Source organism: Ailuropoda melanoleuca, chromosome 12, assembly GCF_002007445.2.
Source record: "Ailuropoda melanoleuca isolate Jingjing chromosome 12, ASM200744v2, whole genome shotgun sequence".
Lineage (NCBI taxonomy): Eukaryota > Metazoa > Chordata > Mammalia > Carnivora > Ursidae > Ailuropoda > Ailuropoda melanoleuca.
The window spans coordinates 9,454,407-9,479,530 of record NC_048229.1 but is presented as its reverse complement, the minus strand read 5'-3'; the positions used below and the strand labels follow the sequence as shown (position 1 = coordinate 9,479,530).

At 41.6% G+C, this 25,124-nt stretch overlaps 1 protein-coding gene across 2 annotated transcripts in view; it reads right to left on the bottom strand.

Annotated features, from left to right (window-relative positions):
• PTPN11 (protein tyrosine phosphatase non-receptor type 11) overlaps nt 1-25,124 on the bottom strand; it is a 76,205-nt gene that overhangs the window by 31,697 nt on the left and 19,384 nt on the right. For both annotated transcript variants that reach the window (XM_034639676.1, XM_034639677.1), the window contains exons 3-6: nt 20,051-20,245; nt 17,826-18,018; nt 13,339-13,455; nt 12,544-12,657 (exon numbers count right to left, since the gene is read on the bottom strand). In XM_034639676.1, coding sequence (XP_034495567.1) covers nt 12,544-12,657; nt 13,339-13,455; nt 17,826-18,018; nt 20,051-20,245 — 619 coding nt within the window. The remainder of the gene's footprint in view (nt 1-12,543; nt 12,658-13,338; nt 13,456-17,825; nt 18,019-20,050; nt 20,246-25,124) is intronic.

Sequence of the window (25,124 nt, the reverse complement as noted above, 5' to 3'; positions counted from 1 at the left end):
AGGGGCTACCCTTGTCCTGCATCAAGCTACCGGTCACCTCTTTCATGGGGATTTGGGGTCTGAACAGCACACAGGCCGAGACAGGCCTTTGGGCCCCAGAGTCTTCCAGAAAGGACAAGCCCATAGTGCCTGCGTCCCGGGCACAGTCGGCGCTAATTGGCAGCGGCCGGCAGTTGTCAAGGATTAATAATGACTAACTGTGTGTCTCCCCCCAGCTCCTTCCTCAGTGCCCATTAGCCCATTCTCATCTATGCCTGGGGCCCCAGTTGTCTGAACACATCTCATTTCCCACAGAGGAAGGCTGCCATCCATCCAGGGTGAGGCTGAAAATAAAAAGAACTCAGAAGGGTGACTTCTGCCATGCTCTGCCCACAGAGGCCCCCAACTGCACCTGAGATAATCAGCTACCACCTGCTATGGGGTGCTTCCTCCTCAGCACCAGGCTGATGGCTGGAAGGAGCAGAAGACTATCCTACAAGCCTGCCCCTGCAGGCTACAACCCTTTTCTGGTTTATCTTCCACAACCTCTCTCTCACCAGCAGTCCCTGGGGCACAAAAAGCTGCAAACGACCTGTCAAGCTAAATGTCACTGTGTCTCCATCCCCATTCTCCGCTGGGCAGTGGCCGGGATGCTAATGTTAACGACAGGCAGAAAAAGGGACAATGTAAAGCTGGGACACAGGCTGCAAGATACCCCGTTTTGCCCAAGTAATACAAACATTTAATCCAAGGGATCAAATGATGAACCCTTAAAATGTGCCAGAGGCTAGTTACAGTCTCCTGATTGTGTGAGTCAAAATAGATTAGAGCCAAAGGGATTCTATCAAATTTTAAGCCTTAAAAAGCATCAAGACAAAGCCAATCCCCTGACCCACATTGTACATTCTGAAGTGTCCTGGAGTTGGGGCGCCTGGCCGGCTCAGTCAGTGGAATGTGCAACTCTTGATCTTGGGGTCATGAGTTCCAGCCCCACATTGGACGTAGAGATTACTTAGAAATAAAAAAAATGTAAAAAGTGCCCAGGAGCATGACCAACAGTGGATGGGACAAGCGCTCGCTGTGCAGAACCATCCCCTGACATTTATGACCAATGAACACCCCTGTGTCCGATCCCCCAGGGCCCTTGCCAGCCTAAACGCCAGTAGCAGCATCCCCAGTCACTGTAATGACCAAAAGAGACCCTTACATGACTTCCAAAGCCCTGACTGAAAACCAATGGACCTCGCTCTTGACCAGAATGTCATGAATCCAAATGGAAGAGCAGGATCAAGGAGAGACAGACAGACAGCAAATACAATGGCAGAGCCACACATCCCCAGGTACCATGACAACAGCCCAATGACCATTCTGCCTGCACTGCTCTAAGCAATGAGGACAAATCACAAAAATAACGCCACTAACCATTAAGGCCAGACCAAACTGTACAATTACTTTTCTTTTTTCTTTTTTTTTTTTAAGATTTTGTTTATTTATTTTGAGAGAAAGAGAGAGCTAGAGAGCGAGCATGAGTGGGGGGCAGAGGCAGAGGGAAAGAGAGAAGCAGACTCGCTGCTGAGCAGGGAGCCCAACATGCAGCTCAATCCCAGGACGCGGAGACCGTGACCTGAGCCGAAGGCAGACACTTAACCGACTGAGCCATCCAGGCGCCCCAATTACTTTGCTTTTAAAAACAAAACTACAGGGGAGCCTGGGTGGCTGTCAGTAAAGTGTCTGCCTTCAGCTCGGGTCATGATCCCAGTGTCCTGGGATCGAGCCCTGTGTTGGGCTCCCTGCTCAGCGGGGGAGCCTGCTTCTGCTCTGTCAAATAAATAAATAAAAATAAAAATAACAAAAACAAAACTACAAAGGTGTATATATTGGATGTGGTCAGGGAGGGGTGGAGATGGAGGAAAGAAGATTAATAAAATGTTGGTATAAGCATCAAAGCTGGGTGTTGGGAAAAAGGAGGTCTATCACACTATTTTCTCTACTTTTGGGTGTTTGAAAGCTTTGATAATAAAGGAAGGTTTTTTAGAAACAAATTAATAATAAATAAAAATGCAAAAGCTCCTACTAGCTCCTCCCCCCCACACACACCCCACTCTTGGCAGCGGCCTCCTGAAGGACAGAAACGGAGCTGAGAAAGGCCGTCAGGCAGATGGTCTCCCTGGCTCTGATGCCGTGAATAATTATTAAGACAGTGGTAACCACCTGGGCAGGATCCAAAACCAGGCCTTCCACCCAGTCTGAATGAACTTCTGTTTTCCTTTGGCATCTGTCCTCTCTGCAGAGGAACGCTGCAATTCCTCATCCCGTCCTCTTCACTGCAAACTCTGCAGTGTCACCAGGCACCACGGGTGGGTGAAAGCCCCCTCTTCCTGACACCACGCTGCACGACCTGTCACCATTTCTGCACAGTGGATTTGGGGCAGCTTGTCCTGAACAAGTCCACAGTACCACCCCGGAATGAAGGGGCAGCTGCAGACTCCCATCACCAGAGAAGGTCCCAAATGATGGATAAGCGCTTACGAAGATGACAGACAAAACCAACCCAAGATCTGGTCCCCTTCCAGCTGCCTGTTGTAAACCCAGACACCCTTCTTCCTCCAGTAAGGTGGAGAACCAGTAGAAAAATGAGTTAAAAAGCATGGCCCCGTAGAAGACCAGGTTCTGACACATGAAACTGCAGCAAACAGTCAAGACGAATCTATAATTCAGTGTGGAATTAATCACGTGGTGTGGAATTCAGCGAGTGAGATCCCCAAACGACTGAAGCAGGTTTCTGGAAAGAGCTGAGGCCGGAAGCAGGTGAGGTATTGAGATGGGTCTACGGAAGAAAGGAAGACACCCTGGCGAGTTAGGGAAGGCAAGCAAATGTGGCGAAGAGGCCAGAGCTACTAGTGCGTGAAGGAGACTGGCAGATGAGTCTAGAAACTGTGTGTTAGGTAGTGGTGGCAAATGGCGTTAAATGCAGGGTCAGAAAAACAATGGTGGGCCTTGAAAACCAGGCAGAAAAATCTTCAACAGATGAGTGAAAAGAAGCATGGACATCAAGTCAAGTATACCTGGAAGTTCACACCACAGCCAACCATTTGCATCCTGGGGACAAGTTTCCCACTTCGCTTTGGACTTCAGTTTTCTCGTCAAAATGCAAAGGCTATGTCTCAGGTAGGAAACAGGGAGCCACTGATGGTTTCTGAGCAGAAGAGCAACAGGAGAAATGCTGAGTGTAGATTCGCATGAAGGGTGAGTGGAGGGTCAGACACAGAGGTGAAAAGAACAGCTCATGTCTTCTGGGGTAAGGAGAGCCTGCACCCCTGGTATCAGGCGAGACGGCTATCTCCACCACTGCCTACGTGGGCGGTCCCGAGCAGGTGCGCTGACCCCTCCGAGCACCCACGAATGCAATGGGATTACTTCCCTAGCCCAATATGCACCAAGTAGACAATAAATGCTGGTTTCCTTCCATCCTAAGAGCAGAAAGACATCAGGAAAGTAGAATCAACAGCAGTCGGTGAATGGCAAGGTCTGGCAGAAAGGGGACAAAGAGGAGTTAAGAGAGGCTCTGAAGATTCCAGCCCACGGAGCCAAAGGATAAATAACACGAGGCAGCAGAGACAGTGAAGTAAAGGCGGGAATTGGTTTGAAGGGGGAAATAATAGGTCCCTATTTGAATGCTCAAATTAGAAGTGACAGACAGCCAAGAAATGTGGAAGGCAAAACCAGAGCTCAGAAGCACGATAAACTTAGGGGTAACCAGAATAGGTTGAGAATGGATGTGCTCCCCAATGAAGAGCCAATTTCAAGCAAGATGAACAGAGGGCCCAGATCGTGTCTTCAAGAACCACCAGAGTTAGTCAGGAGAAAAAGCGTGAACAGCAAGAGGCACAAGGGTGGGGGGGGGCATAAACCAGGTGCATGCTGCCACAGAGAAACCAAAAAGAAAACTGTGGGAATGAGGAGCTGGACAGTGGTCTCCAAAGCAGCACCCGGGAAAGAGAAGCTAAAGCAAAGACTATTTGTACGACAGTAAGAAAGCCACTGGGGCCTTCCACCAGTGTTCTCTCAGTATGTTGGAAGAAGTCAGGTCCCAAGGTGAAACAGGCAGGAGCTAGGAAGAAATGGAGGCCTCAGCACTGGCCCCCTCGACGAAGAAGACAGAGGACGATGGAGGATGCCGAAAGAAGCAAGGTCATTTAAGGGCAAAAGGGGGGGCGCCTGGGTGGCACAGCGGTTAAGCGTCTGCCTTCGGCTCAGGGCGTGATCCTGGCGTTACGGGATCGAGCCCCACATCGGGCTCCTCTGCTATGAGCCTGCTTCTTCCTCTCCCACTCCCCCTGCTTGTGTTCCCTCTCTCGCTGGCTGTCTATCTCTGTCGAATAAATAAATAAAATCTTTAAAAAAAAAAAAAAAAAGGGCAAAAGGGAAAATGTGAGGCAGAGATGATAACGTCCCAGAAAGCACCTTCGTTCTTATTCTCTGGGAAGATGTCAAGTGGCTCCAGCAAACTGAAACAACCCTAAAGAGAAAAACGTGACCCTGGAGGGGCAAAGAACTGAACAAAGAGAGACGCCTGAAAGAGAAACAGTCCAAAGGAAGCAAAAGAATTTCTCCAGAATGGAGCATTTAGCTTGTGGAATAAAACCTCTGGCCACGGCAAGGCTCTGCCCACAGGAAGGCAGCAGCTCTTCTATTAAGCAACTGGGACTTCAGGCCTACGTGGAAAATCCTGGTTCCCCCTCTGGCCTGCCATCCTGGAACATCGTTCAGCACAAGGCTGGAGCCCTGGTTGGGGGCTGCTGTTCAGTGTGCTGGGGCTCAGTCGCCAAGGGGAAGAGTTTTGCTAGAGATCACCAGCAAGAATTATTATTCTAGACACAGCTTTGGGGTGCAGTTAAAGTCTTGTTTCCATAAAACCTAACCAGCTCCAAGTAGAACTTATAGCTCCCCTGAGCAGGATGTAATCACTTTAAAGAGATCAAACCGGACTGTGGGTTTGAAGACAGGCATTAGCTCCTCCTGGAGACACATCGGTTGGCAGAGCGGCTGGCAGGATCCAGGACATCTGTGTAGCTGTCAGGGAAGTGACTGCAATGCCCATGCAGACAGAACACAGCTTCAGACCACGACACAGAAGCTTGCGTAACAGGAGGAGGATGGGCTTTAAAAACAACAATCAAATTACTAAGGAAAACAAGCTTTACAGCACCGGGAAAAAATAACCTCGGTTAATATGATGTTGTGTGGGGTTTGTATGGCTGTGTGTTGTACATCTGGCTTTGTTTCTTTTTTTTAAAGTCAGAAACAGGAGGCTCAAAGCTAAAATCTTCCTGAAATTCATTCCTGCCACCCTGAATTAGATCCTCTTGGGCAAGTGTGTAGACTAAGCGTGTAGTCTCGAAAACGAAAACGTGCACTCACAATCCTCAAGCAGGGCCTCCATAGGAAAACTGCATGGGAATAAGGAGGAACATCTCAGAGCAAAGCCTGGAATATTCCTTCATCCTTTTTAAGCATCAGAAAGCTGTTCCCTATTGAATATAGAGAGTCTGAATCCAATACCTACCCCCCCCCTCCTGAACACAACTTCCACACTCAATACAAACACATCCTTTTTGTCGGCCGTGTGCCAGGCTCTCCTGTAGTCTCTCCTTGGGGCTGCAGGAAACAAGACAGGACTACCTGTCCTGGTGGGGCCAAGGACTGCTTTGGGTTCTTTTCTTCGGATAATATGCACACGGGAGACCTTAAATAGCAGGATCAAAATGTATCTTTTTATCTGTTCTCCCTTAGTTTCATTTCAGCAAAACCTCTTGTTATTCCAACAGACCTAGTGACATCATCTGCTTCTGCGAATTCATGGTACAAGAGACAAGCATGAAAACAATAGCCACACAGAGTCCCCGTGAACTCCGAGGAGAGCAAGGATTATCCAAGGAAGGGCTGCTACTAGGTGCACCTGCAATAAGAACCGAGCCAGGCATGCAGACAGGGATCCAGGAAGGTTTCCCTGAGAAAATGACCCTGAGGCTGGGACCTGAGGAGTGCTAGTAAGGTGAAGTGAGAAAGGAACACTGTAGTACAAGCCCACCCATAACACCATATGAACAATCATATTCCCATCAGACATCTAACAGGCAGTTCCAGCTTTAAGATGTCCAAAATGCAAGCTGACCACCTGCCCCCAAACCCATTCCTCCCAGTCTCCCCATCTCAGTAAACCGTGACTCCACCCTAGCAATTGCTCAAGCCAAAAACTTTGATCGGATCCTTGCCTTAGCTCCATCGTATACCACACAATCCATCAACTCTACCTTCAAAATATCTCAGGAACCCAACCACCTTCACTGCTGCTACCCTGAACCAAACCACTGCCATTTCTCTGCTCCGATTATGGCAATCTGACTCTTTGCTGGTCTCCCTGCTTCTAGCCACCCCTTACAGAGGGTGTCTCATGTGGTAGCCATAGTGATCTCATCCCTCCTATGCTCAGAACCTGCACAGACTTTGTATCTTTCTCCAAGTAAAAGCCAATGACCTTACACTGTAAGTATTACAGTACTTGGAAGAGAGTGCAAATACCCTATAAATGCAGCCATGCAACATGCACCTCACCGAGACGCACAAGGGCTGAGTTCGGGTTTCAGGTAAGGCATATCGCAGGCACAAAATTCTAAGGTCATAACCTGCCTTTTCATTTACACATTGAGTATCTCATTTTAGCAGAACTTTACTTCATTACAACAAATCTAGGACTATTATCCACCTCTTCACGTTTGTAAGCAGAGATATGCAGGAGACACAAGATGTTTACACAGATCAAACATGGGCAGTCCCTAGGAAAAAATCAGAGTTGGGGTCACAACGTCCTCATCCTACAACATACTCTAGAAGATTAACACCCTGAATTTATTTTAGAAGCAAAGGAGAAAAGACCCAAAGAGCTTCACAAGAGACTTTGTATTTAAGATGCGTCAGACGCAGAGGTAATTGTAAGTGTCTTCTGGGGTAACATACCTGAAAGGACACACGGAATTTTACAGATAACAAAGAGTGGGCATAGAGACAAACGAAACAGCTGTCAGAGTGAAGTCATGAAAGGCATTGCAATTTAGAGCTCTGGTTCACTTTTAAAGACCATCAGAACACATGGCAAGAAGGAACTGATCCCAAATTTATCACCTCCCAGGAAACAACTGAAGTATGATCCCTAAAATAATAATGCCTTGCTGCCTTGCTGTTGGGATCAAACTTCAGTTTCAGAGGATTTAGATTATGATGAGTCTCTGCTTCCACACGTTTAATTTTTTCTATAAGGGTTTGGTTCTGTTCTTAGCCATATTCCCCTGGCCCCAAACTAAAGGGCAATTTTTTTAAACTAACTGGATTTGAGAAGCAGGTACCCAGGAGATCCAGAAAGCAGACCATCTAGCTTCAGTTATCAAATTTAATGTTAGTAACTCAACTTAGCACATCAGACTGACCTCTACGGAGAACAGACATGATCTCGTTTTTTCCATTTCCCCCAAAAGCCAACTCAATTCCCCTCGCCTTTGTTGTTAATGGTGTACAAAAGATGACCTGAATTTGAAATATCACAGAGTAAAACCGTCAGGTTAGCATTTAGAATCAACCTTCTTTTTCCAAGGCCAGAAAAGTCAGGTCAGGAGTTGTTCTAAGTTCGCGTCTTGACCCCATCAACAGGATCATGAAAAACACCCTACTGCCACAAGCTCTCTTGGAAGATCGGACTTTGTTTCCCTAAGCATTGCCTAAGTGAACTTAGTGCTCCAAAACCCACCACTACGACAGACACCCACCTCATTGCTGTCATTTTTTTTGAAGGATCATAGTCACTGTAAAGGAAAAGTAGTGTGTACAAATGATCGTGTTGGCTACTATTTTAAAAGAACGCGTTAAGATGACATGGATCTGGACTATAAAATAGTTCACTATTTTTTTTTAAGATTTTATTTATTTATTTGACAGAGAGAGAGATAGTCAGCAAGAGAGGGAACACAAGCAGGGGGAGTGGGAGAGGAAGAAGCAGGCTCCCAGCGGAGGAGCCCGATGTGGGACTCGAATCCCAGAACACCAGGATCACGCCCTGAGCCTAAGGCAGACGCTTAATGACTGAGCCACCAGGCACCCCAATAGTTCACTATCTCTTATCTTTACCAAGAAGGTTCAACGTCTTTCAATTTTTTTTTTTTTAAGATTTTTTTAATTTCTTTATCCGACAGAGATAGAGACAGCCAGCGAGAGAGGGAACACAAGCAGGGGGAGTGGGAGAGGAAGAAGCAGGCTCATAGAGGAAGAGCCTGATGTGGGGCTCGATCCCATAACGCCGGGATCATGCCCTGAGCCGAAGGCAGACGCTTAACTGCTGTGCCACCCAGGCGCCCCAACATCTTTCAATTTTAATTAAAAACAGTATTTTTCAGGCTTTAAATATACTAACCAAAATCATGTACAATAACATAATAAAAACTAAAGATGAGTAACAACCATTGTGTTTTTTAAAGTAAAACATTAAAAAATGCTAATATTAACAACAGTCAGCAAAAATGGGGAAAGATGCATGCACAAGGCTACTTGTTGTACTCCCTCTGTGATACACTTTGAAACTATCCAAATGGCCATCAATAGGCTGAATGAACGATGGTACCTCCACATAATGGAGTACTATGCAGTAAAAATAAATAAAGACTATCTCTAGATAACACTGTGGAGTCATCTCCAGGATGGTGAAAACAGCAAGGCTGGAAAAAAACATGTAAAGTTATGCTACTATTTATCTATGAAAGAGTGGGGATAAGGAAATATATACATACTTGCTTTGCTTAAAATTTAAAATGTAATGATAAACTACAACTTTTTAAAAAATGGCTATAAATATAGGGAGAAAAGGACAGGGGTAGAAGGTAGATTTCTCTAAATACACTTTATAGGTTTGACTTTAGGATCAAAGACAACATTTCATATAATTATAAATAAAATTTCTAAAATCCAAACCTAAAATGAAACCCATAACCGAATTATATATCCAGTTAGTTTACAACCACACAGAGAAGGCTATTACGAATGAGTTTAAAGTATAGGAATGAGACTAGCCGTCCCTAAAGGATCTACCCTAAGAGGTATCGTTTTTGTTGTTCTTTAATGGAAAAAAATACTAAACTGTTTTTAGTAATCACAACTCAGCAAAATCTAGACCATAAGGAACTTTGAGGACAAAGAACCTGCCTTCTCCAACAACAACATCATCAACAAAAAAAAGGATGCTATGGTCTGAATATTTGTGTCCCCCCAGAATTCATGCTGAATGAAATTCTAGCCCCCAAAGCTGACGATATTAAGAGGTGGGGTAACCTTATAAAAAAGACCCCACAGGAACACCTGGGTGGCTCAGTCAGTTGAGTTTCTGACTCCTGATTTCGGCTCAGGTCATGATCTCAGAGTCATAGGATTAAGCTTGGGATTCTGTCTCTCCTCCCCCTCTGTCCCTTTCTCTCACCTCCCTACCCCGCTCGCATGCGTGCAACACACCCCCTTTCTCTAAAAAAAGAAGAAAGAAAGACCCCACAGAGCTCCCCCATCCCTTCTGCCATGTGAGCATACAAGAAGTCAACAACCCAGAAGAGGGCCCTCACCTGACCATGCTGGCACCCTATCTCAGACCTCCAGAGCCATGAGAAATACATTTCTGTTTATAAACTACCCAGCCTGTGGTATTTTGCTATAGCAGCCTGAACACAGTAAGACAAGGGAGAGGGAGAAGGAAGGGGGGAAGAAAGGATGGAAGGGAGCCAAAATATTAAAAGAGACAGAACACTTTTCAAAGAGATGTGTGAAGCTTATCTGAATCATAATCCAACAAATTTTTTAAAATTATAAAACAACTAGCATAATACAGTGATATTTGATGAACTTCTGTTATTTTCTTCTGGATGTAGAACAGTATTTTAATTTTTTAAGAATTCCATAAATACAAAAGTATTTATGAATAAAATAATAATCATTGGCAAAGTTGATAATGATGCATGGGGGTTCTTTATATAAATCTATTTTATATAATACATTCAAAAAACTTTTTAATCAAGTAGGAAAAAGCACTTCTTGATTCACACAAACTGTGTGTATGCATACACATGCATGCATGGCAATCTGGAAAATGTGAACAGTGATTGACATCCATTAATGTTAAGGAATTATCATTAATAGTTTTAGGTATAAGAATGATATTTTCATTAAAATCTTTTGAAATGGGGTGTCTAGGTGGCTCAGTTGGTTAAGCGTCTGCTTTCGGCTCAGGTCATGATCCCAGGGTCCTGGGATCAAGCCCCACACTGGGCTCCCTGCTCAGCAAGAAGCCTGCTTCTCCCTCTGCATCTGTGCTTGCTCTCTCTCACTCCGGCTCACTCTCTCTCTCTCAAATAAATAAATAAAATCTTTTAAAATAAATAAATAAATAAGTACGTAAGTAAAATCTTTTGAAATCAAATAGTTACAGATGAAAAAACACCTGGAATTTGCTTCAAGATAAGCCAAAGCTAGGGGTGCCTGGGTGTCTCAGTTGTTTGAGCATCCAACTTCTGGTTTTGGCTCAGGTCATGATCTCAAGGTTGTGGGATTGGGCCCTGAATCAGGCTCCATGCTCAGCGTGGAATCTGCTTAGAATCTCTTTCTCCCTCTCCCTTTGTCCTCTCCCACCCACTCTCTCATTCTCTCTCTCTCAAAATGAATAAATAAAATCTTAAAAAAAGAAAAAAAGAAGATAAACCAAGGCTGGGGGAATCGGTGGGGAACAGTTAAAAAAGACTGGCCAAGGGCACCTGGGTGGCACAGCGGTTAAGCGTCTGCCTTCAGCTCAGGGCGTGATCCCAGTGTTATGGGATCGAGCCCCACATCAGGCTCTTCTGCTATGAGCCTGCTTCTTCCTCTCCCACTCCCCCTGCTTGTGTTCCCTCTCTCGCTGGCTGTCTCTATCTCTGTCAAATAAATAAATANCACAGGGAGTCTGCTTCTTCTCTCCCACTCCCCCTGCTTGTGCTCTCTCTCTCTGTCAAATAAATAAATAAAATCTTTAAATTAAAAAAAAAAAAGACTGGCCATATATCAATAATTGTTAATGCTAGTAATAGACACATTGCTATGATTATGCTCTTCTCTCTGCTTCTGTATATATTTGAAATTTTGCATAATAAAAAGTTTTGAAAAATAGGTTCACCATTCAAATTTTAATGTAAGGTTTACAAAATTTCTGTACTTATCCATCCAATCTCATGAGGCTTTATGAAGACTACATGAAATGAATGAAATAAAGTGAACGTAATTAAAATGAACAAAATGCTGTCCTTTACTTTCTCCACTGGCAGGACAGAATGAGGAGAGCGCTGGGCTTGAGGTTTAAAAATTCAGACCCATTATGTTGATCTTCTCTTTCTTGGTGATGCCCTTCATCACTGTAGTCCCTCTCTCAACTAGAAGCTCCTTAAAGACAGACACCCTGTCTATCTTGTTTGCAATGGTGTCCTCAGTGATTAACTCAATGTCTGGTACGAACGAATAAACCTGAGCTCAAGCTCCTGTTCAGCAATGTGGAGTGAGGACTAGGCCTGTCCTATTCTGCACCCAAGCTCAGTGCTGCAGTGCAATCACTATTTACTTAGCCTCCCCAAGTCTCAGGCTCCTCCTCTGTAAAATGGAAATAATGTCTATCTCAACAAGCTGATCTGACCTGCTGCAGTTTCAAGGACTTCATGTGGCCATTCATCCATTCGTCCCACAAATATTGATGGATTCCAAAGTCTTACAGAAAGTATGGAATAGTCTATCATTCCCATAAACAGAACAGTAATAATAAAATGACACAAACATTAGCTAAATGTAAATACCCATTCAACAAAGATTTACGGAGTTTCTAGTGTGTACTAGGCACTATGCCACATGCTAGGGTAACTACGAAGGTAGGTATGGTACAATTCTTGTTTTGGGGGAAGTCTTCAGTCGAACGGATGAGAAGAGAGAGGATTGGTAAGTGACATACCACAGTGAAAAAGGAACACAGCACATTCCCTCTGGAGACATTGTCCTACCCAAGCTGGTTTCAGGAAAGAAATCAGTTCACTTAACTTCCCAAAGTTATAAATGTCAACTCCCAAATTAACATTGCTATGAGGTATTTCACTTTTACTTATTCACGGCAATAAGGCTATAGATTCTTTCTAAAGAAGCCAGCCAATGCTGGAAATCTTCCAAAGGAATTAGATCCTTTTGTTTTTCTGGGTTTTTGCCAGCAGCCCAAACCAAAAGAGCCAAATGGAGCTCTTGGCTCATCCATTTAATATTAACTGCCAACTCCCTTCTCCCAGAACACAATGCCCTTCTATTTCAAAGAAGCCCCCTCAGCAACTTGTTCCATATCAATCAATGGCTGAATTAAGAAAGAACACAGATTCAAGTCTTTCAGACCCAACTCCAAATACAAGGCCAACTTCTCTCTCATTAAAAATAGGATTTAATAAACTCATGTAAAAAAAAATTTTTTTTTTAATAACTTACCTCAAATTCTTCCCAAAAGCCTTGTTTGACTTTATCTGTGGTCTCAGCTAATTTGCTTAGTTCTCGAACCCGACTTTCTATTTCAGCAGCATTGATACGTGTTGTGTTGAGGGGCTAATCAAATTCAGCAGTTGGTGTGAAATGAAGAAAGTATTACCAAAAAAAAAAAAAAAGTGTTAATGCAAAAAAAAAAAAAAAGAGAGTTCCATGTTGATAATTCATAAGGCAAGGACAGGAAATTCAAAGGACACAGTAATTCACAATAAAAGTTTTCAAATACAGTTTCACTTTCTTTTCTATTTTGTGAGGAAATAGATCTTTCTTCAATCTCCACACATACTTTACTCTGCTAATATAAATTCAAACCTATTTTTCTTTATAAACAGACCACAAAATTATTTAGAGAGATGATATAATCTGCCACTAGGTAAACTTTGAAAGAGAAATAACTCCAAAGCGAGGAAGTGTAATCGCCCAAAGGTAACCAAAGGTAGATCTCGAATGCAAACTTGGTAAAAGCTTGCTTTAAAAACTCTATGAGGCCTTTTAGAGATACACCTGGAGAGAATCACGGAAATGATGAACATCTACATTTGTTTCCGGATACCACAGGAGGAGGGCAGTGAGCACAGTAACAGGGAAACGAGAGTTGGTAAACTGATCACAGTTGAAGCTGGGTGATGGGTGTGGGGGTTCACAAGACCACTCTACTACTCTGTATTTGGAATATTCTATACGAGGGGTTTTTTTCAAACTTTATAAGGAGATGGAGCTTTACCTTTCCAGTATGCTCACCTGCTTGAGTTGCAGTACTGTGCCCAGTGTTTCCACCATGGGATTCTTCTTGTAATGCTCCACAAGGTCCGTCAAAGAGTCAAACCGTTCTCCTCCACCAACATCATATTTCAGTTCCTTTCAAGACAAAAAAAAAAAAAAAAAATCCTGCTTATTACCTTTATGTTAAATTACTGTTTTTCCCAACTGAAGTGCAGAGACTGACTCTCCCCCTAAGCTCAAACGGTGGCAGCAGTACAAGGGAGAGGAAGCGAGGATGATGGGACTGGAAAGGCTGACCCAATGGGAAAGAGCTGACTGTGAGGTGTGAGCAGCTCTCGGTAAAGCATCTCTCAGCAACTAGGTTACAAAAAATTGTCCCCTTCGTAAGTTAACTAAGTAGTTAAGGAAATGAAAAACAGTATTCTTTACTATTTACTTACACATATAGGCTAAGAAACTATACAGCAGGCTGCTGAAGAGAAGGTAAATAACAACTTCTCTCTAAAACATAACAAACTCCAAGGCTGGGTAGACAGAACTGAAGGCCAACGTACATGTCTCTACTTTCCTCTCTTTCTTCTTCTTCTTTTTTTTTTTTAATTATGTTAGTCACCATACAGTACATCCTCAGTTTCTGATGTAGTGTTCCATGATTCATTGTCTGCGTATAACACCCTGTGCTCCATGCAATACGTGCCCTCCTTAATATCCATCACTGGGCTAGCCAATCCCCCCACCCCCCTCCCCTGTGAAACCCTCCATTTGTTTCCCGGAGTCCATAGTCTCTCCCTACTTTCCTCTTCTAATGAAAATTTAAAAGGGAAATTATAAACAGAGGCCAGGAAATTTTTTCTGACAAAAAGGTCAAAATAGGCTATTTAAGGGAAACAACAGGAAAAGATGTTATTATTATTAAGAAAATACAATACCCTAGAAATTATATATGAAGATATCTGGGTACGATCTTTTCTTTAAAAATAAAACTGTGATGAGAGGGTGGGGAAGAAGCACCTTCAGAATGACAAAGTAAGGACCTCTGAAAATCCATTCTTCTATAAAAGCAACAAAAACATTAGTAAAGGGACGCCTGGGTGTCTCAGTCAGTTAAGCATCTCCCTTTGGTTCAGGTCATGATCCCAGGGTCCCGGGATTGAGTCCCACATCAGGCTCCCTCCTCAGTGGGAATCTGCTTCTCCCTCTGCCACTCCCCTGCTTGTGTACTCTCTCTCTCTGACAAATAAACAAACAAAGATTCTTTAAAAAAAAAAAAAAAAAGCCTGAGAAAAAAACTGAGGGCTTCAGAGGGGAGGGGGGTGGGGGAATGGGATAGGCTGGTGATAGGTAGTAAGGAGGGCACGTATTGCATGGTGCACTGGGTGTTATACACAACTAATGAATCGTGGAACTTTACATCAAAAAAAATAATAATAAAAATAAATAAATTGTTGATCAAAAACATTCAAATAAAAAAAAAAAAACAAAACGCCACTAGGAAAATTGTCATCGAATTTTTCAGAACTCTGGAAATTAACCAAGAACTTGCAACAGTCCAAGGAACATTTACTCAAGAAAAATGATTGAATCTTGGTAAGGAGCAAACCGCAGCATTTTAACTTGCCCTATATTTCCATTTATCTCTCCCTAGCTCTTCTGCAGCCTTGAAAACCAACAGCCTCATAACCACAGTAGCTGTGAAAGCCAGCAACCTAGCACAGCTAGAGGAGACAAAATGAATTTGGGAGCTCTCAAGAGACCTATCTCCAGAGAAAAATCCCTACAGGCAAACCTTGTTTTATTGCACTTTGCAGATATATATTTTTTACAAATTAAAGGTTTGTGGCAACCCTGCATCAAGCAAGTCTATTTGCAGCCATTTTCCCAAAAGTATTTGCTCACTTTGTGTCTCTGTGTCTCATTTTGGTAATTCTTTCAGTATTTCAAACTTCTTCATTATTATTATTATATTTGTTATGGTGATCTGTGATCACTGATTATGATTCACTGAAAGCTCAGATGACGGTTAGCACTTTTTAGCAATAAAGTATTTTTTAATTAAGGTATGTTGTCCAAAAAAAAAGTATACTGTCCATTGTTTTTCAGACATAATGCTACTACACACTTAATAAACTACAGTGTAGTATGGCATCAACATAACTTATATATGCACTGGGAAACCAAAAAATTAATTTGACTTGTTTTATTGCAATATTCATTTTACTGCAGTGGTCCGGAATTGAACCCATAATATCTCTGAGATATACCTGTACTTGGCCTATTTAGCAGCTCCCTGGAAAAGTCCTGTTTTCAAAGCCTGTGTTTATTTGACCTGACTTAGAGCTCACTCAGCCCTGTCTTCAGGGGATCTGCCCAAAACAATCAGCAGCAACTGTTTAATATCACAGCAGCCTGTGGTGGCAATACCAGTTAAGGCAAATAAGAGACTGACCAAAATGAAAAAAGGAAAATCTAGGCGATGTCCACAGAGGGCTTGGAAAACCTCTTAACACAGAGAGACAAACCAAGAAACAGACTCCTAATTATAGAGAACAAACTGATGGTTACCAGAGAGGAGGCAGGTCGGAGGATGGGGGAAATAGGTGACATGGATTAAGGAATGCACTTGTGATGAGCACCGGCTTTTGTATGGACAAGCTGAATCACAAATATCGTACACCTGAAACTAATATTACACTATATATTAACTAAATGGAATTTAAATTAAAAGCTAAAAAAAATTCTAACGTATTCTTAAGAAGCTAGAAGGCTATGTGTACGTGCAGGGCTGCGTGAAGTCCAATGAGGATCCAAGAAAAGCCTAATCTTTGCCTCTAGCTGACCTTGAGGTTCTGCACAAACAGAAAGCAAGGCAGAGTTGTAATCTGCCAGAGCACTGAAACTGTGCCCCAACACACATACACACACACACACAGCCCCCTTGGCAAAGGCAGAGAGACTTAATGGTTCACGGCATTTAAGGAAATCTGTCCAATCATTAACTGACCACTAAGCTAATGAAGCAAAGACTTTGGTGGCTACACATGGCAAAGAATAAAGGAAACTCACGAAATACAGCAAGAGCAACAATAACTACAGCAACAATAAAAAGCAGCAACAACAAACCCTGGAAAAGATGGCATCTGATTTCCAGAATCACGTTATATTACTTAAAATGTCTAGTTTCCAACAAAAAAAATTAGGAAACATGCAAAGAAACAGGAAAGTATGGACCAAACATAGGGGGGAAAAGCACTCAATAGAAACTGTCCTTGAGACAGCCTAGATAAAGACTTGAAATCAGCTAGTATAAATATGTTCAAAGAACTAAAGGAAACTGTACTTTACAAATTAAAAGAAAACATGAGGATGTTGTCTCACCAAATAGAGAGCATCACAAAAATCTGTACACAAATGTTCACAGAAGCATTATTCATAACAGCCAAAAGGCCCATAAATTTTTAATGGATAAACAAAACGTACTCTAGCCATACAATGGAATATTTGACAACAGTTTTTTGACACACACCACAACATGGATAAACCTTGAAGACATAATGCAAAGCAAAAGAAACCAGAAGCAAAAGCCACATATTATATGATTCCATCTGTATGAAACAACCCAAACTGGCATATCCATAAAAACAAAAAGTAGATGAGTGGATGGTGAGAGCTGGAGGGAGGGGAAATAATGGGGAGCGACTGGTAATGGACACAGGGTTTCTTTTTGGGGTGACGAAAATGTTCTGGAATTAGTGTCGGTAGTTGCATAATATGTGCATATACCAAAAACCTGTCCACTTTAAAAGGGTGAATTGTATGGTATGTGACTCGTACCTCAATAAAGCTGGGGGTTTTTAATATATATTTAATTTAATTTAAAAACAGACGCATAAGTGAATAGACAGTTTCTTCCTAGGAAAGTTTGACATAGTTGACCAAGAATCAACCTCCTTAGTCCTGTCACCACATTAAAAACAAGAAATGGTGAGTTCAGGGGCGCCTGGCTGGTTCAGTTGGTAGAGCACATGACTCTTCACCTCGGGGTTATAAGTTTGAGCCCCGCATTATGTGCAAAGATTACTTAAAAATAAAATCTAAGAAAGGAAGGAAGGAGGGAAGAAGGAAATACAGAAAGAAAGAGTTCAATTCTCCTAGCCTTGATGTAGGAACTCTAATATGAAGGCAAATGCAGTCACAGGCCAGACCGTGACAATCTTAAGAAGGAACTAAGGCCATCACTTCAGAAACACGGAGACTGAGGCCGACTCCAGCAAAAACAGATCAGGCAGTACAGGGCAAAAGGTGATGTGCTGAGACATGACTTAATCTGCCAGCGACAGACTGAAAATAATTTAATAAAGTTCTGAAATGATGAAAAAATTTTAATAAATAATGTTCTGAAAGCATATAAGAAAATCTGACTTCAGAAGTGATGTCTGTCTTCCTCCAGCAGAAGAATCACCCGAAGACGACATTTTGCTAGACCCGTAGTTCAAGTGGGACTTTACCTGACAGCGGATCATGACGTGGGTCACTTTAGACTTGCTGTCGTTGCTCTCCCCTTTGTCATCACCAGTTCGGACAGAGAGAACAAAATCTCCGGGATGGCTCTGGCTCTCTCGTACCAGAAAGCTACCATGTTTTCCTTTCTCAGTTAGTAATTTCTCTGCTTCCTTCCCAGAGAGGTGTCCATGAAACCACCTAAAATTTTTTAAATGAAAATCAATTGAGTTCTGCCACGGGTTCACAGTATTCTTTCACAAAACTACCATATATAGCCAGCTCTCCTAAACACAATTAAAAAACAGACCCATTCCTCCAAGAGACTGGCCAATTCCACATGAGACAATTTGCATCCCAAGCAGACAGGAAAAATGAGAAAGATGTTAAGAATAACCATTAAACTTTTTTAATGAGCCCACAGTCATTTGTAACCAAATGCCCTCAAACTTTCCTATTTTCTTTTGAATTTCCCATCTATTAAAAATTCACTTTGTCATTTCTCCAAGCCCTACCCCAAAAGGACCAACTATTTAATCACGGCCATTTAAAGAAATTAAAATAGTGGTGCCTGGGTGGCTCAGTCGGTTAAGCATCCGCCTTCAGCTAGCGTCATGATCTGGGGGTCCTGGGATTGAGCCCCATGTTGGGCTCCCTGCTCAGTGGGGAGTCTGCTTCTGCCCCTCCCCACTTCCCCACCCCCTACCCCTACTCGTGCTCTCTCTCTCTCTCTCAAGGAAATAAAATCTTTAAAAAAAAAAAAAAAAAAAAAAGAAAGAAATTAAAATAGAAAGTCATGCTAGAGACAAAAAAATTCATCTGAATGTTTGCCCTTGCTTTGGTATGTGAATACTACATAAAAAAGGATTTTCATTATAAATTAATTTAAGCATTCCAAATTTCTTAACATTTCCAACCAGTACTTCAACAGCCTCCAAGTTTGCTGTCAATATCTTTGGACTATATACTGGGTTATCATTTCAAGCTCTAAAGCATATAACATTTAGAGAAAGGGTGAGGTATTTTGCTAAAAATGTGAACTCCCATGCCTCCCCACCAGAGATAGCAATACACTAAGTTTGAAAGGAGCCCAGCAATCGGGATTTTTACCCAGCACTCCAGAGTCCGGATGCGGGCCACGAGAGGACAGACTCTGAGACAACATTACCCTAAGATATTATTAAAAAAACATTTTAACGGGGCACCTGGCTGGCTCAGTCAGAAGAGCCTGTGACTCTTGATCTCGGGGTCATGAGTTCGAGCCTCATGCTGGGGGGTAGTGATTAAATAAATAAATAAATAAACTTTTTAAAAAATCTTAACATAGTTACATTACTGATGTGGCATCTCCCCTCAGGATCTTGGTGAAAGTAAGCACTATTGTGGCAGATAGCGCTCATGGCTCATCGCTAGAGGAATATACTTGGAGTTATTTTTCATTCACCCTCAACTGAACAGAGTAAAATGCAGAAATAAACTGAGTTGGCTCACAGCCTTTTGCTTGAAGCTACAGTGGTAGCCGAAGAAACAGACGATCCGCCTGTTTAACAGCATTGACATAAAGGTGCAAGTCGAAGCAACCTATCTGAAGATATAAAATACACAAACCTAATTAAGAGACCCTGAATTTGTAGTGAGTCAGAGGGGAGTCTGGGAATGGAGAAAACCAATAAAATCAATAAAAATAAGTCAAGTCCCGGCTTTCCTCAGCTTGGTTCCAACACAAGGGGAAGAGCTCTGAAATAATTTAATTCCCTCTAAGTGAGGTCATTCTCCCACATTTGTGGATACGACATAACAGAACTGGTGAAAAATCTGACCCTCTGCGCTCTCTGCTTTTCAGCTTCCGAGCTTAAACTGACATCTGTTGGTGGCATCGCTGAATAGCTGGTGGGAAGCTACCACAGAACTGCTGGCTGTTTCGGCGCCTCCAGTAGCACTTGTTTTCCTCTCCTAACTCTCAGAGATTATCAGCTCAAGTTCAAAAATCTTAAAATTACTGCAGGTACCAAGTATATACAGGAATTGTCTGAGACCCCTGCAAAATTAAGTGTAAAGAACACTAATCGAAGCTTCTACAAGAGGCACTCTGAAAATAATCGGATCCTATGATTCTTGCTTCAGTAAAACTTCAGTTACAAAGATTACAGCTTGGGAGACAGGTAAAGGCAAAGCCCCATAATGCATTCCTAGAACAGCCACAGCATGGGAGAGATGCCCCACAGTCACTGACCTTTCAGAGGTAGGGTCTGCACAGTTCAGAGGGTATTTAAGCTCAATAACATCTCCATTCTTCTCTTTTAATTGCCCATGATGTTCCATATAATACTGGACCAACTCAGCCAAAGTGGCAAACTTCTCCCCTCCGTACAAGTCATAGTAATCACCAGTGTTCTGAATCTTGATGTGGGTGACAGCGCCATTTCTTCTAAAAGAGTCCATTGGGGGAAAACAAAAACTAATAAAGAGCTATACTAGTAAACATATTCAATATCAGGTTTCGCCTAAACCTTGAAACACACCCAAGAAGCCAGTTTGCACTTCTCCTGTAACAAACGCGGTCAGTGAAAACCACACAGTCAACCCATTTCAACACAAAGGGCTTTGTTTCTTGGCTCCTTCTCCTTCTCCAACTTCTATTTTGGAAGTCTGACCAATCAAATTGCATATATTAAGTCACAATAATTTTTCTCATCAGTAATTAATAGAGACACATATATTAAAGTTAAACATCTATCTTCTAATCCAGTAAATCGACCCATAAGTAGTTTGTCCTCTCCCCCAAAAATGAAAGTGTATAGCTACCCAGGGACTTGTGTAAGAATATTCAATACAGCTTTATTTGGAATAGAAAAATACTGAAAACTCAAACATTTAACAACAAAATGGATAAATAAATAGTTGCATACTCATACCACAGAACACTCTACAGCAATTTAAAAAAAACAAAAAACAAAAAACACTGATACATACAATTACCTGGATGAATCTCAAAAACATTGCATTAAGAGAAAGAAACTGGGGGTGCCTGGCTGGCTTAGTCAGGGGAGCATGTGACTCTTGGTCTTGGGGTTGTGAGTTCGAGGCCCACATTACGTGTAGAGATTACTTAAAAATAAAATCTTTTTTAAAAAAGAGAGAGAGAGAGAAACCATACACAAATGAATATATATATGATTTCATTTGTCAATGAAGTTGTAGAATCAGCAAAATTAGTCTGGGTTAGAAATGAGAAGAGTGGTAGCCACTTAGAAGGAGGGAGATTAGAAAGGGGCACAAAGGAATCTTCTAGGGTGACGAAAATATTCTGACTGTGGTATTGGTTCCATAAATAAATACACTTGTCAAAATTCATGTCACTGCACACTGAAGATACCGTATATAATCGTACCTTAAATAATCACTTTAAAAACACAGACAACTGAGAGTTTCCAGCACGAAATGGCTAAAATGCTATCCCACTGAGTTGACATAACATTGACCACAAGTTTCTAAAATTTGGTATTTTAGTTAGCCTAGGCAGTCTGTGATTTCCATTCAGTTTTCTGAACAAATGAATACATCACAAGGACACTCATTATTACCTTGGAGCCGGGGGGGTAAGGCCCTCCAAGGGGCTGGGCGCTTCCAAAATGATACCATTGACCTATATAAGCTTTTAGTCTGACCCTGTAGCATTACTGATGAAGCCTCTGGAAAATATAAACACATTTCTACCAAAGACAAAAGAACATGGGAACCAAAGAAAATAAGAAAAACCGTCCCTCAATATTCCTGACAATACCTACTTTTAATTTTTAGTGACAACATTTTCCAGTGGGTAAAAAGGGTCCTTCAGGTCACCCTCACCTTCAGGTCCACTATATCTGACTCTACTGTACACCTGAGCTTCCCATTTCAAGCCTTTACTTCATGCCAGAACACAAAGATATTGCAGGTATGAACTACATTAATATACAGCCACAAAGATGGATCTCAAAAACATAACAGTGCATGAAATAAGCACAATATAGAATGATATGTTCAGCAGGTACCATTTATGAAAATTTAAGCACACACGCAAACAATACTATATATTATTCAAGATACAGACATACATACACATATGTGTTACATTTTATTACTGTAAAAATATTATTTCCATGTAGTGTTACTTATTGTATTACAAATATACATATATATATTTTTTTTTTCTTTTAAATGAATTAGAAGTACAACAAACTCATGAGAGTAGCTGCCACTGGGACAAAAGGAAGAACAGGATCAAGGAGGGTGAGTAAAGGGAAATTTTGTTTTATTTTATATTCGATTTTGAAGGAAAAAATGACTGGCAGTAAATACAACATGGGTGATTGTACATAATTTTATGTAGCTTTCTGTATTTTTTTTCCTCAAAATTAAAAAGGGAGAGTGGGAGGAGGAAGGGGAAAAAACGGGTGGGAATCTTCCTTGATGAACTGAATATAAGGTAACATAATGACCAAATTATAAGCATGGGCACGTAACATAAAGGTTAGATTGTCTGCACAGAACGGGAACAACAGACACATCATATACACACGCGCGCACACACACACACACACACACACGGAGGCACGTGCACGTCTCTAACAGCAGCTGTACACATACACAGAAACATAAAAGGTGAAACTTGGCAGTGTTGTACAGTTGTTACAAGCAGTGGTTCTAGGACAGTTCACAAAAAGAGATACAAATGGCCTTTAAACACATTAAAGGATGTTCACCTTCAATCCTGAGAGAAATAAAAATTAAAATTCACAGTGATACCATTTCTCACCTATCAAGCTGATGAAAAGGAAAAGCTTGACCACACTCAAATGGTGAAGCTGTGGAAAAATGGGCCCCTCGTATATGACTGGTGGGAGCGCAAAATGGCACAATAACTATGGAGAAGAATTTGAAAAAACAATGCTATATGTGCATTTACTTTCTGCCCCAATCACCTCGCTCCCGGAATTCACCCAGAAGACAGCTTTTCAAAAGCACAGAACATATGCAAAATGGGATCACATTCACTGCAGCCTTATCTATCACTGTTAAATATTATAAAAAACTACATTCCCGTCTATAGGGAAATTGTATAAACGCATATGCTATTCAGTTGACTACGAAGATGAGAAAGATCACTAAAAGATTTCTGTAAGAGAAAAACGTAAACTCTAAAGAAAGATAGTTAGTAATTCTACTTCATGTGTAAAAAGAAACCAAAGGATAAACTAGAAATTAAGGGAAATGATTATCTACAGGGATGGATGGAAATGGTGCAAGGTATAGATAAAAGAATGGGATTTCTCAGAATATACCTTTTTCTACAGTTTGATTTTTAAATCTTGTAAATGTTTCACATATTCAAAAATACAATTAAATCAACAAAAATCAGAAAAAGATGAATACCTGAAAAACACTGAATACAAATAGAAAGAAATGAATCTCACTTTGTAATGAGCTCACAACTACAAAGAAAACTAATTCCAGTACCTTTTGAGCAGTACTGTTTGCCTTTAGTGGGATATATTCTAAGAACAGAAAGACTGAAAAAGTCATGAACTTCACTTAACAGGTTCATAGTTAGAAATGACAGTGGTATAGTAATTCTGAAACTATTATAGAATTGGCCAAGTGAGGTCATATTTTGTTGCTGCTGGAAGCAGGGTTCTCCACACAGGAGAATGGAAATACAAATACAGAATGGGAAAAGGTGACAAAGTTGCACTAAACTTGAACTATCAGTAAGAACACTTGGTTTGAAATATACAAATATTTATTTCCTAGCTCTGTCTACTGTGAGGGCTGAGAAGCAATAAACACACCTAGCTTCTAAATCTTGGTTTCTGAACACCATTCCCCACTGAAAGAATCAAGGTTCTTGAGAGAAACGAATGATTCCAGGCTTGAGGGGGAAAAAAAACTATAAAAATGGCCTGAAACATCTCACAGAGCCAGAAGGCAAGGACGTACTCAAAGATCACTAGAGAAATGTCAAAAGGATACAGGAACCTTCTGAATCTAGTCTGGGGGTGGAGGAGGGGTGGGGGAGGGGTGGAGGGTGGGGAGACTCAACTGCTTCAAAAGCCATTACTGAATAATAAGGGAAATCTGAATAGAGGTGATATATTATATAATAGACAATATTACTATAGCAAGGTTAGAATGTATTACCCATAATAATGATTTTGAAGTTATGCAGGAGAATGCCCTTGTTTATCCGACATACACACTGAAGTATCTGAAAGTAAAAATAGAGGCGCCTGGCTGGCTTCGTCAGTAGAGCATGCAGACTCATGACCTCGGGGTTATGAGTTCGAGCTCCACGTGGGTGTAGAGATTACTTAAAAATAAAATCTCTAAAATTTTTTTAAATAAAATAAAGGTAAAAATAAATAGCCTGATTATCTGCAATTTATTTTCAAAGAGTTCAGGGGAACAAAAAAGTATATACACAAACATACTCAGGGCAAACATGACAAAATGCTGGCAGGTGAAGAGAATGTAGGTGTTCACTATATTCATCTTTCAACTTTTCTATATGTCAGCAACTTTTCAAAATAAAAAGCCGAGGAAAAAATCCCACCAATACTCTAGTCCTGGTTCTGCCCCTGACTAGCTGTGAGACCAGCTAACTAACCTAACCTCTGTGCCTCAGCTTACTCACCTAGAAAATGAAGATAATTGTGGAATTTATTCCTAGCTTGTTGGGAAAGTTAAATACGACGATAAGTGTAGAGTGCTTGGCACAAGGGCTGGTACTTACGTCAAGTCCTCACTCGTGTTTGCTACCGTCAGCAGCAGCAGCATTACCACATACTCTCCATCCAAACTCTCGCAACTCAGATATATGAAGCCTGTGCTGAGAGAAGTGCTTAGGACTGAAAGACCCATTCCTTGTATTAAAACATAAGTAAGGGCGCCTGGGTGGCTCACTCGGCTCAGGTCATGATCTCAGGGTCCTGGGATGGAGTCTGCACCGGGCTCCCTGCTCAGCGGGGAGTCTGTTTCTCCCTCTCCCTCTCCCCCTCCTCCCTGCTCATGCTCTGTCTTGCAAGCGCTCTCTCTCAAATAAATAAATAAAATCTAAAAAAAAAAAAAAAAAAAAAAAAAAAAAAAAAAAAAAAAAAAAAAAAGCCCACAAGGAAAAGCTAAGGAGAGGGGCTCCTCAAAAAACTAATCTAAGCCAAAACAAGATTTCCCAAGTCCCAAAGGGATCCTAAATAAACCTATCACAGTTTATCTAACCCTCTATTGTGGGACACTGGGTTGTTTTTAGTTTGTTTTAAATTTTTTTGAAC